The 14529-nt window shown below is 35.8% G+C and overlaps 1 protein-coding gene across 1 annotated transcript in view; it reads right to left on the reverse strand.

Annotated features, from left to right (window-relative positions):
- The window catches only part of LOC149774348 (plexin-B-like), a 253049-nt gene that overhangs the window by 116484 nt on the left and 122036 nt on the right, over nt 1-14529 (reverse strand). The window contains exons 6-7 of the mRNA XM_089945411.1: nt 9565-9665; nt 6612-6738 (exon numbers count right to left, since the gene is read on the reverse strand). Of these exons, the coding sequence (XP_089801537.1) occupies nt 6612-6738; nt 9565-9665 (228 nt within the window). The remainder of the gene's footprint in view (nt 1-6611; nt 6739-9564; nt 9666-14529) is intronic.

Genomic DNA, 14529 nt, shown 5'->3' on the forward strand with positions numbered 1-14529 from the left:
GTCTTCACTCTCTATAGAATGCAGTCTAATCTAGTGGGGCATCAGTGTGGGGTGGTGGAGGTAATCGGTAAATAGCAGCAGAATAGCTTGGTGTAAGACTGATGAAGGAAGACTACTTATTACTGGATGGTATCCAAATGGATCACTTTTTGAGACACAACAATTGGACCCAAGGAAAAATGCCTTCACTTTTGTTTTTGGTAAGCAAAGGGAAAAGGAGTAGAAAGTAATGTGAGATCACCAAAATACAGCCTTCCTCACATCCTCCAGACACTAATGAGTTAGAACAATAATCAGCAATGGCTTGAACCTCAACAGCTTTAATTTCATGAATGAAAGGTCTCTCACAGGAAGGGACTGACAAGATAGTATATGCAATCCACATCTCAAATTGATGAAAGCTGATAGATCGGCTGAACCCTTACTGGGGAGGAATGGATGTTTAATACCCTTTCTGCTCCCTTTACAAGCTGCTAAATGAAATCAAGGCTCAAACGGCATTCAAGCTTAAATGGATCATCCCCAGCACAAATAATGGATCATCCCCAGCACAAATAATGGATCATCCCCAGCACAGATAATGGATCATCCCCGGCACGGATATGACTGAGACTAGGATCTGAATCAGGAGTGGAGCAACCAGTGGAAGATGATGAATGCTAAAAACCTGGTTAGCAAAAGAGATAAGTCAACCCATAGTTCCAGTGAACTTTATACAACCTGGCTTTATGAACAGACTGTGATGCTCACAGCACAGACACTAATGAGAGCAAGAAAAACAGCTTTGAGGTAAGGTTCCAGAAGCTAAAGCCAAGTTTTCATAGAGGTTTTTTTTGGAAGGTTGCAAAATGCAAGAGATTCCATCTAGGCATTAGCAAGTGATATACAGGTCTTGGCAGTTCAAAATACCCCCAAACACCTGCTGTGCTTATAAAAAGAAAATTGAGAATGTTGGATATAGCTGCCCTATAGCCCTTGGCAGTAGAAACTGAGTGTTGTTTCTCTCAAATGAGAAGAAAAAAATAGAATGACAGCTAGGATTGACACATTTCCTATTGCAAATATACCTAAGGTTTCTCTACTTGGCATTATAGACCTTTGATGTAGATTATATCCTGGACTGAATAACAAACTGGTTCTGGTAGAGAGATCCTTTGAGATCAAGTAAATGAAAAGGTGGAGAATTTGCAGAGTTTTTCTCACTGGGGCCATGGATGGGTACAAAAATTAAGTGAGCAATGGAGTTCCTTACTTGTGAAGTACCACAGGAATGATCCTGATGGATGGGAAGGTGTAAGCGAACATTGTTCAAGTCCTGGAATGGGAGAGTGGAAGAAAAAATAGGGAGCTTGTAGTTTAGCCTACAAACAAGTCCATCAATGGTGTCTTCCAAAGTTAAAACAGGGAATCCACTATGGATTGGTGTGGAAACCATAGCATAAGGATTATCTTCCCTTCCTTGACAATCTGTCCTCCAAAATATATTTGTACAAGGAATGTGGCAAGTTCAGAGGGTAATCCCTTCTGAGGCACTCAGAAAAGGAAAAGTTCTAAACCCCCATTCAGAGAGAAGGTGCATATGTGCCTCCTTGTCTCCGAAGATATGTTGCCACTGATGCATCATCAGAGGAGACCAACAGTGAACAGTTATTTTACTGATGCACCCCTGGAAATGTAAGAACATTGTCCTCATTTCCAATGCAGAGGATATATTCTTTTCTGAACACGAAGCACGAAGAATCAGTCCTATCAGCTCTTGAGGAGTACCCCACTATGAATAGAGATATGTCGGTTAACAGAAACAATTGCATGAGGACTCCAGTCAGGAACCAGTCCATATTTATCAACCAAATCAGATGATGGTGGAAATTCACACCTAGAAATATATGAGCATTGAGAGGGTCCCTGTGTGGTTTGCACTTTGTATAAAGGAGAAACTGGACAGGGTGCAAGTACAGTCTGTCAAAGGAAACCATGTCCATTGAAGAGTACAAGGTCCCCAGCAAAGAGAGAAAAAAGAATAAGCTGACAACATGGTCATTACTCAGCACCTCCAACAGGGTCAAGATCTTGACTTACTGTCCCAAGGAACATGGACTAATCCTGTTTGTGAGGAAATTCATCCCCACATAGACAAAATCCTAGGTAGAGGACCGAACCTGGTCAATATTGATGAACAGAAAGACTGATATAACTTGAGGTCCTCTAGCTGGCCATGGAGGATCAGGATATCTAAATTAGCTGAACAACCTCTCTACTGCACCTTTCTGAAAAAAAGGAGTAGACCTCTTTCTTTAATTGCAGCAGTTTCAACTGGTGGAAGAACATGGGGGACCAAACTAGAGAATGGCCCAACCATCAAACATTATGCCAGACCAAGCCTCTGAAAAGATGTTTAACTTGGCACCCTGTAGGAGAGGGAATAGGTCAGCAGGACTGACTGCCCACCCTTTTCCTTAGGACAGGGGGAAAGGCACACAAACTTCCTCCCTGGACCTTTTCTACCTCACCAGAATCATTTATTTTAGTATACTCTGTAAAAAAAACTAATACATATTTTATATTTCTCTATGGGTGTAGATTAAATATTAGGATCGTTATCTTAGTCAGAGACCAGGAAATTGTGTTTATCACGTTCATTATTATAATTTTAACAACAGACCTTATCTAATTATAGCTTGGATTGTTCTGGAAATGAAGTTTTGTTCTAGATCCTGGTTCTTCTTTTGTGTCTTGGTTTTTAACAGTTTTGCTGGCCTATGAGATACTGAGAAGCCAAGGAGGGAATGAGCCCTCAGAAGGTCTTACTGTACAATAGTAAGACCTTGGATGTGTCCAGAGCTCCACTGGCAAGGCATGGACAAGGATAATACATTCCAATAAGTTTTCACTGCTGCATCCAACAAACAATGGAAGGAAACAGTCAGGCTGAAGGAGGATGCTGAAAAGAGGTCAGCATGTGAGGTTATGGTTACTAATTAATGTATTTACCATATATGTTAGGACACCATATATGTTGGGACACTGTATGTTCTTGACACATCGAGTCTCAACTGTATCTCTTGCTGCTATTCATTCATTTATGTTGAGGTTTAGTATGGGACAGCACATTGTACCATCTGTCCAATCCCCTCCATGTTGCAACCCTTGGTCTCTGCATATAGCTATAAGGCTCATCTTTGTTCCAGGCCAAATAAACTGCCCATTTTTGATGTCAAGTGGGTATTTCCATTTGGACCTGGGCCTGCTTCCATGTTTAAATACTGGAAACTTTACTGGGGGGGAGTGTGACTCAATCTCTGTTCTTCTGGATGGATGAGGTTGCTTCTCCACCCTAATGGGAGGGTATGATTCACTCTCTGTCCTATTGGTACATAGAGGGTGGCTCTCCTCCCTAATGGAAGGGTGTGACTTGTTCTCTGTCCTCACAGAATGGAGAGAGTGCTACTCCTCCCTAAAAGGAGAGTGTGACTCACTACCCACCTGTTTATTACTTCCATTCAGAGGGGTCCCACTAACATAAGAATTTTCGAAGTGGTTATGGAAATCCTTCTCCAAGACCCAAGAGACTTGGAGAAGAAAAACTAAAAAAATCTGAGGAAGATGAGGAAGGAACTCTCCTTCTTCCTTAAGTATGACTAAATGCAGCAAGGTCCGAGACCTCATCTGACCAGAGATAGGCAAGTAGGGTGGGTGTCCTAGAGAGCTTTCCTGTGGTCACACCCACAAACATGCTACATATCCATTGTTGCAAAAGAATGCTGTAAAGAAGGCTAAAGCAATCGCTAATGTTTTAATGCCAAAAGGAATCGATGCTAAACTGAGAATTAAATGGTGTTTAATAACTAAAAACAACATAGAGGGAAAACAAGTGTATATGACTTACCTTTCAGCTCACTCAGAAGCTTAATTGGAACAGAACAGAAAAAATTATTAATCATGGGTAAATCAAAATAAACAGAAAACTCAAATCACAACATAGAACATGAAGTGAAGGCAATTTTGCTATGATGTAAAATTTAAGCAGCTCATAAAGGTTGTAAATGAAAAAAGAATGAAGGACAGTGAACATGGGTAAAGTATCTGTCAGATAGACTTGTGTTCTAGAATATTCTGATTCCACCTAATGAGAGGACAAATTCTAATCATACAAGTGGGGTATGTTCTGCCCGGAAAAGTACCAGCTAACCACTAACAAGGGGTTTTGTATTGTTGATATTAAAAAATGAATGTGAGAACTGCTGTGATTTTTTGTGGTCATTCATCCAGTCATTTTAAAATTGTTTGCTTAACATGTTCTCACACAACAAAATATACACAGGGAATTCCAAAATACAAACTCCAGTCCAGCTTCTGTTTAGTAATTCCACACCAAATGTACATGTCCATGCATCATACTTTTTGAAAAACCAGACACATATTTACCCTTACTATTTTAGTGTTGTTTGTTTGAAGACTATACTAAGCACAAGCTGCTGTATTGTTTTACAATCAGCTCAAACAACTATACTTACGATTGCTCCTTTGGTCATCTGACCAGTTTAATATAACCAAATCAATGGGCAAAAGTGATGACAAAGCATATTCACTGAAATGTTTTCAGTAGAAGATAAACTTGTTTGTACTATTTTCAACTGATGCATGTACAGCTTTTGGTACAGTGTATTCATTCTGTACACAAGATAAATACTGCACAACTATTCCAAAATATCAAGCAAATATAGTTTAATTATTAGTTTCATTACTAACTATGTACATTCTGACAAGATTATCCTTTTTAAGAAGTTGACATGAATACAAATAAAACATTTTGTCACCAAATAACACATACAAAATTCACATTAAAATGAGGTTTAGCAATTAAGCCAACAGTGTGAATGTACCAAAATTATCACCATAATGGATGAAAAAGCATTGAATCTTTAGGAACCAAGCTAGGTTTCAAGTTACACATACAGTGGAAGCAGGATTAAGAGCAATAAAAATCCAAGGCTAAGTGCCTGATGATATACATGTATACAACACTGAAAGAAGGGTGGGGTCAGTTAATAAGTGCCAATGGGAAAAAGAGGTTTCTTTCCAGTAGCAGTTAATTTTTGCTGACATCCATCATATCATCATTATCTTTTGAAACTGCATGGGAATGCCACTGGTATGCATGACATGTGAGAAGATTGTCTGCCATAGATATATTTTTAATTTCTGTAAAATTAATAGCCTCGAGTTTTGGTACATAGGTTTTAGCTTTATATAAGCAGAATTTGTTCTTTTTTTCTTGTCAAACTTGTAATGTATTATGCACAAGTTGAACATATCACATCTATCAATAATGCCTGCCTTATCACATCTATCAATAATCCCTGCCTTATCACATCTATCAATAATGCCTGCCTTATATATTGCTTGAAATTGCTAAGCCTTGTGTTTGCCTGGGATATAAAATCTATCTCTAGTCACACAGATTGCTATCAATATCTGGCTTCATATTTTTAATGGCTTTAAACAGGTATCACTATTAGAACTTTTTTATCTACTCCAAGCTGGAGGTGGAAGAGGTTTTAGCTTCAAAAGTTGCAAATCTCAATTATTACATGCTTATTATGAACCCTTTGATTTAATTCTTAATACTTAATCCCTTGCTCTTTGTGTCCATCAATACTAACTCTTCCACTTCATCCAGAACATATTTTTTTCTTAGAAGTGTCCATGTTATTGTACTTTTTGAGTAAGGAATAAGCCAGGTTATTCTTTATCAACTGTTGTTTTCTTGTTTTTACAATTGACTCCTACCATCCTGGGACATCTATGGGAAAGTTTATTTCCCTCCATCTTTATTGACCAAACTTCATAAGAAGATGTAGGTCCATGGCCTGAAGGACATGACTCCATGCAGGGAATGTGACAATTACTTCCCTTTTTCAAGATGGCTGCCATAGCAGCCAAATTGGACAGATTGGCACTGTTTTCATTCAGGATATCCTAAGTCATTTAGTGATAACCTATGTTGATGTGACCATCCATTCAGGAAAAATTAATGAAGAAAAATTAATCATGAGAAATAAATGATAAAAAGATTTTCAAGATGGCTACTGATTCAGCCATACTGCTTGTCTGATCAGCATCATTTTGATTTCTGGCCAATTAGACCATGAGATGAATGTGTGTGTAAAGGTTCAAAGCAATCCTATATGTTGTTTAGGATCAGTAACAATATCAAATGGACAGACAGACAGACAGCAGATGGATGACAGACAATAGACCATCTGATAAGCTCTATTAGTCTATGACCAGTAGAGCTAAAAACTCAGTTCTTCAAGGTTACCAAGCTAAAAGTTCTGGTAGACACTTTACCTCATTAATTTAAAATCTGTATAAAAAAAAATCTTCAATGCTGTACAATTTCTGGAGAAAACAGTTAATAAAGAATAAACTGGTTTATTCCTTACTCAGAAAGTGCAATAACATGGACATATTTTTAAGAAGAAAGTCTGTTCTGGTTGAAGTGGCAATGTTATAATTATTATTATGTATATATATTTAAAGTCCACAAAGTTCTAAGACTTTGTGTTAATGAGTACGCTTTTTACAGGTAAGGCAGATAAACTACTTGCATCAGCAATGTGGGAGACTGAAACTGTCCTAGGAGACACATCTGTGATGGCCACACATGTCTGGTCAGGAGGTCCAAACAGCCAGCGGTCTGAGGAAGACACTGGACAAAACTCACTCTTAACACACCTGCAATTAAAAGTCCCAAGGCAAAATAAATAAAATTATATTTGTTACAATAGTTGATGCTATAGATCAAATATGAAAAATTCAAGATGATATCTAGGGGATACTATTTTGACAATTATATTATTTAATTTTTTAATATTGATGTGAAATAATAACTGTTAATTTTGTAGGCTAGATCTACATATGTATTACAAAGTAAACAATTTGAAAAAATTATGCAGACACACAAATGTGATGAAAATATATGCATTACTATCCTTTTCCATTAATTTGGAGAAATTTTGAAATGAATGATAACTTTGAAAACCAGAATCTATGGTGGCAGGGGAGAGTTCTGTAAATTGGCCCCAGTAAAATTTCTTGACTTTTTCTGATATTATTATTTAATATTTACAGATATGGATATATTTGTGATTTAGGTGTTTCAGGATTGTGTTGTTCTTAAAATTGATGCTAAGCATGTATGCCTCCCATAATTACTCCACAGTAGGTCAACATTAAAATACCAATAGTAGACAAGCTAGCTACCCATACCATATGTAGGCAAGTAGAACATCTCAAAAACTGCCTGGATGGCAACTGTTTTGAATTGCATCAAGCTGTTTAGAATGCAATGTTTATCAAGATTATCTCCATGAGAAATGGCTTGTTTCTGCACTGCAAGCATTACATGGTGTCAAAAATTACCTTTGGACATGAGAAATGCAGGCATAGAATGGGGTGCACAGATTTCCTTTGCTATGAACTTCCAATGACTTCTCAGGTCAAGTGAATAATATTACTTATCCTTTGTTTTATTATAGTTATATAGACCTTTTGACCTGACCTGTGTATTTTATGATTTGTTTAATATTAGGCAGGTAGATGCAGCAATAAATTTTTGTATAAAAAAAATGTCCCTTGTGCCATAAGTGAAGATTTAATATGAAACTTTAACAAGTTCTCTGTGTCACTGTATGAAATCAGGTCACAATTAATAGTTCCAGTTCAGTACCCAGGAATGTAGTTCTAGCCTATTTTTAGAACATTTTTTCCTCTCTCATTTTAGTGGTGATAAAAGAGTTAGATTTATGCATTTTTGGTAGGGATTTAAAGGTATTTGTTTTTTCTTGCAAATAAGAGCTCAGGGTGTGGATTTCCATGTGGATTTTGGCAACAGTACACAGTGAGCAATAAGCCTTTGTGATGATCTGGAAGTGAAATCTGTGTTCTGTTTACATGCTGCTTTGTTTACAGTCCAGCCTCTCAAAAAAATGCAGGTGAACCTTTGACAAGAACTTCACCATGAAGTCATCTTTGAAGGTATTTTAGATTACCATATGATTTGTATTGATTGTCACAGTAGAAAGGTCAGTGCTGAGAAACAAATGTAGAGAATATATAATAAAATTAATTGTGTTCTATGTCCATATAACAACAAGTTCTCTCCCTTTGACTATATGACAAGTTCTCTCCCTTTGACTATATCTTCTTTGTTTTTGTTTCATATGGTGTGAAGATGCTGCATTGTGGGTCAATTTTGTCACCCTTTCGTGATTTTGTTATAATTACTTGTTCAAGTATTTGTAGTGGGAACTTTACAGTAACTGGATAAATAGCCTTAATTCTGTTAATAGACATTTTCAATGTCATCCCACAATCACAATGAATAAGCTAAAGATGTAGTGATATAATTTTACAACACATCTATTCATTCTCCTCCTGCCATGTAAAAGATTTGTGTTCTCATTTTAATTTTTACTCTGTGTGTGTTACTGAAAAATAGATTTCTCAGTCAAGCCTTGCCTAGTTTCAATAAATATCCCAAATTCTCTTCTTCACACTGTGATGTCTGGAATGACATTCTTTTTACCTGGTTTGCAAGTAACAATTTCTTCTGGCAAATCACCATGGATGCCACAGCATTCATAAAATCTTTTATCTTTTAAACTGAAGATATCATTAAATTTCAGGATATACTCAAATTTTTTCTCCAGAAATTACTCCCAGGTGTATTATTTCAAACAGTAGTGATTTTCATTTTTTCTCTCTGTCTACCCCGTGAAACATTTCAAATGCCTTGTGAATCATGAGCAAGATGCTGTCAAATTTCATTTTAGTTTGATTAAGTTTGTTTTGTGTTTTACAGCCAAAAAACACAAGTACTCAGTGCCAAGGCAACTGAATTGAAGTGCCTTGCCCAATGATACAACATGGTATCTGACCTGGACTGAGCCAATGGTAAAATTCCAACCTGCACCCTTTCAGTTATGAGTATAATATAGTAACCACTGACCTACCACAGCTTCTGTCTCCATTAATTATCTCTCATGCTTGAGACCGCTCCAGTGGCCTAGTAGTTAGAGCATCTGCCTTGGATGCGGGAGGTCGTGGGTTTGATCTCTGGCCAAATCATACCAAAGACTTATAAAAATAGTACTAACAGCTGCCTCACTTGGCACTCAGCGTTAAGAGGTTATTGTTAGAACTGGTTGACCCGGTGTCAGGATAATGTGACTGGGTGGGACATCATGCTACATGTCTGCAGCATGATGTCCCAGTGCTAGACATCACTATAAACTGCCACACTGCAGACATTGTAGTGATATTACTGAAGAATTGTTAAGGCTACATTAAAAGTCCAAATCACACACACATTCTTTGCTTATAGATATTTCCTGTATCTTTTGTGAGGTGATTACATCACAGCTGTTCAAAACACAGCAAACAATAACCTGTTTAACATACAGAATAAATCAGCTGCAAATAGGGTTCCCATCATGCTGCCAAGGCAATGACCTCTAAAACAGACTGAATAACTGACAGGAACAGTAAATAGGCATATACCTATTATCCAGAACACACCAGCCACAAAAGGGGTCCCCTGCTTGTAGACAACTGCTGCAGCTGAGGTGATCCTCACAGCTGGTTAACTTCACCTTGGCTACCTAAAACAAGAAATCATTACATGGACAAAAGGGATTTTGTAACAAGGCACTGATGAAGAAAATACCTGATAAAGTATATACAGGTACAAACTGGTACCTGATACAAGTGCATATTTGTTGTATCAGAGGCGACATCAATTTATGTAGATTTTGGCAGAGGAAAGTTCATCTGTATTGAATTCCATGTTAATGAATCATGTCCCTATATTTGTCTTCCATTAAAAAGTACTGATAACTAATTATATATCTATATAATGTGCCTGACCCATGCCAGACTGAATACAAAAGTTAACAATGACAACGCTTCTGTATTTATTACCATGAATAAACTTTATATTCACAGGCTGCTTTGAATTTACACTCTCAAACACTAAAGTAAACAGTTACATCAGAATTAAAGTAAACAAAACAATGACACTTCAATTGTGGCATTTAAGTTCACAAATTGTATTGTTTGTATTTTGGAGAATAAAGGTTCCTGCAGGAAAATGTAGAAATACCCCAAGTGTCCCTTTATCTTAAATAAAACTTGGAAATTTATTTTAAAATGCTTTTAAAATTGTAAACTTCAAGTATTACAATATTTTCAAAGCATTCTTTGCAATAATAAGTTTATGACAAGATAATCATAAGCTTATTACTATTGCAAATTCCAAATATTCATTTGATAAATGTGAGACCCTCTAAAGGACTGATACTCAACTGCGCAAAACAAATTTCCTTTCATAATAGAAAATGCCTGTGAGATTTGTACTCCTTTTAGATCTGTTGCAAGAAGTTCAATTCTTCTTATAAAAAAAGTTTCTCTGTTGACAAATTCTCTCCAAATTAAAGAATTAGGAAAAAATTAACAATGACACAACTTTTTGATTTATTACAGAATACGCTAAACCACTGATAAATAGATTCCCCAAAGTCCCATTCAACCAGGTCAAAAGCTTTTCAGAGTCTATCATTATAAGACCAGATTCATTTTTTTCAGCAAGATATTGCATCAGGTCATACAAAATTCTTCTATTTTCACCAATGAATCTCTCTTTCATAAAACTATTTTGAACGTCACTAATAATAAAAGAGAGGACTTTCTTGACTGTAGAAGCAACTGATACCGAAGCAATTATGTAATCTACATTAAGTAGTGAAATTGGTCTTCAATTTTTAATGAATTTTCTGTCTTTGGAATGAAAGTAATGATTGACTGGTACTGAAATGCTGAAAAATATTGCATATCATATCCAGCATTTAGAGACCTAATGAGAAAACTGCCCTGTTAACTCACCTTCACACAAGTTTCTTTTCAAATCTTAAAGTTTGTTTTCATGATTAAAAAGTTGTTATGAATGTGTAAATTTTTGTTGTTTTTGCTTTTGTATAATTTTTCATTAAAAAATTTCTGGTGAATTAATGTCTTTTTCTGACCTGTTACCCTTGTTCCATCTCTTGTAATTAGTTCTTTCATTGTTTTGTTTATGTAATTGTCTTTTTTTAAGGTTAAGGAAATATTTGGAGTTTTTTTCAGCAGACTTATATACTACCTAGCTTTTATCTTAACATTACACCTTCTATTTCTTTTTTCTCATTTCTTCTAAATCTGCTTGGGTTTTGTTCAGTTCTTTCATAATACATGTAGTTGGGGTTATATCTTTGATTCACACAAGTAATAGGTTCGTATTTCAGCTTCATTTTTCCTTAAATTTTGTTTCTCTTGTTTTGACTTGGCTAGAGAATAAGTAACTGATTCTGATCTTAATATCATTTCAATGCAAGTTAATTTCACCTGAAGCGAGTTTTTCTTGTCACCTTAAAAATATTATTCTTATGATGTTTTAGATAAACATCATATTACCAAATGAATATATTCATCTTGCTATAATAGCTTTGAATTGAATTTCCAGTACCCAGGCCATCTGGTTACTGTGTAAACTGACAATTTTAGTGTTATTGCTGAATGATCAGTTCTATAACAATAAATAATAGACGAGTCAATACAATTTAAAACATGTCCTTAGAGATTAAAAAATAGTCCAGTCTACTCTGCTTCACTGGGTTTGCATTTTACCACCTAAATGTGCTACCTGCAGGATTGACTGCTGCTCTCCATTGATCCAGTAAATCATATTGGTTCTTGATGTATTGGACTGCTGATGGAGTGTTTATTATGCAGGATATTACAAGAGTCTGATGGAGTGTTTATTATGCAGGATATTATAAGAGTCTGATGGAGTGTTTATTATGCAGGATATTACAAGAGTCTGATGGAGTGTTTATTATGCAGGATATTATAAGAGTCTGATGGAGTGTTTATTATGCAGGATATTATAAGAGTTGGACTGCTGATGGAGTGTTTATTATGCAGGATATTATAAGAGTCTGATGGAGTGTTTATTATGCAGGATATTATAAGAGTCTGATGGAGTGTTTATTATGCAGGATATTACAAGAGTCTGATGGGAGTGTTTATTATGCAGGATATTACAAGGGTCTGATGGAGTGTTTATTATGCAGGATATTACAAGGGTCTGATGGAGTGTTTATTATGCAGGATATTATAAGAGTTGGACTGCTGATGGAGTGTTTATTATGCAGGATATTATAAGAGTCTGATGGAGTGTTTATTATGCAGGATATTATAAGAGTTGGACTGCTGACGGAGTGTTTATTATGCAGGATATTATAAGAGTCTGATGGAGTGTTTATTATGCAGGATATTATAAGAGTCTGATGGAGTGTTTATTATGCAGGATATTATAAGAGTCTGATGGAGTGTTTATTATGCAGGATATTACAAGGGTCTGATGGAGTGTTTATTATGCAGGATATTATAAGAGTTGGACTGCTGATGGAGTGTTTATTATGCAGGATATTATAAAAGTTGGACTGCTGATGGAGTGTTTATTATGCAGGATATTATAAGAGTCAAGCTTTTTGTCCTGAACAACATTCTAGTCACCACAAACAATAACAGAGGAATTCTCAAAATGTATAATATCCTCTTTCAAATTACTAAAACAATCCTCCTCCTCCTTCTCCTCCTCCTCATCATCATCGTCATCATCATCACCATTATAACTCCATAGATTAACTAGCATAAATTTCAGTCCATTAACTGATACATCTAAAAAAATCATCATCATCATCATCATCAGTCCATTATCTGATACATCTTAAAAAGTCATCATCATCATCATCATCATCATCAGTCCATTAACTGAGACATCTAAAAGAATATATCCCTACCCTGATCATCGCATCTGTTTCTGTTAATACACAATTCAAAATTATTTTTAAACAGGATAGCAACACTGTGCTATTGGCATATTTGTGCCTAAAACTACACTTACAGCCCTATTCAGCTTCCTAGTATTTTTCATTCTCAACTGTACCATGCATCTATGATGCAGACATATAATGGATACATTCTTTTGTTTTACCCAGCAAAAATGCCTCTTCTTTCTAAATTGGAACTTTGTAGACCCCTAACATTCATAGATAAAATTGTAATCTGGTTATCCATTATTAATTCTGTTTCTACAACTTTCACAGAACTTATGTAACAATGCATTTCACAACCAATATCATAAAAAGCTCTCAATATACAACTTTGGAGACCCTCTTACATGTGCAGCGATGAAATAGTGACACATATGGTCTGTTCTACACTAGAGTGTTGGAATAATTATTAAATTTTAACATCAATACAGGGTAGATACCCCTCCCTCCAAAAGGCCCACAAAAAATACCACTTATGTTGCTCATTCATTATCTCCCTTTATCAAAAGATTTAAAGCCATTGCATACAAGTTCTCCATGTATGTGTTTGAATATTTCTATGTACGTATAAAGGTTTGTGACAGATATATACTTATATACAGGGTGGATATTTTCTTTTCCTACATTAATTTCCATGTCTGAAATGTAAGGCAGTTTCTATTTCTTTGTTCTAGCTCACAAAGTACTCTTTTTTGTTGTTGCAGGTAAAAATGTTGTTGTTGTTCTTGGAGGGTTTAATGCCATTTTTCAGCACAAGATACACTATACATGGTGGCCAGTATAAATGGTGGAGGAATCACCTGGAAAAACCCCAGAAAGAACCAACGACCCATGAGTAGCTGCTGACAAGCTTTCTCACGTACCCACATTGGCCGAGCCCAAGACTCGAAGCCATGCAGACAGAGGTGAGATGGCAGTGATCAATAACGGTGATTGCTTTAGACCACTCACCCACTCAGGGCCCCTACAAATTTTGTAAATAAATACAATTATGTGTTACATGGCATAATGGTAAATCTGATATTTTCACATGTGAAATATAAGGATATATTCTTCACATATGAAAATTATTTCACCAATAAGTCTCTACATTTCACATTTCAAGTCATAATAATAATAATAATAATAATAATAATAATAATAATAATAATAATAATATAATAATAATGTTCATCCGTTGGTGTCAGTCATGAACACAACTTCAGTCATCTGCCATCAAGCAGTGTAAGATGACAAGTGAGGCCAATCTAGGTATGGAAGTCTCCCCTCATGTGGATCACACAAAAATTAGTATAGAAGTAGAGGTGTTGTCAACTGTAGCCTTATTAGTGGCATGTTTTCTCTGTGCCTCAGTACTTATTTTGCTGTGCAGGTGTCAGATGTGATCTTGCTACACCATACACCAGGAGGAATGAGTCTCCCATGAGTCACTGTTGATATGCATTTTTTTAAGGACATCTTCAGTGAGTTCTTTTATGTCCTCCAACACTTAAGTATATAATCAATGTGTATGTGTGTGCTTTTATATATATATATATATATATATATATATATATATATATATATATATATATATATATATATATATATATAT

The sequence above is a fragment of the Sinohyriopsis cumingii genome, unplaced genomic scaffold (assembly GCF_028554795.1).
Source record: "Sinohyriopsis cumingii isolate HCF-2022 unplaced genomic scaffold, ASM2855479v2 utg000349l, whole genome shotgun sequence".
NCBI lineage: Eukaryota > Metazoa > Mollusca > Bivalvia > Unionida > Unionidae > Sinohyriopsis > Sinohyriopsis cumingii.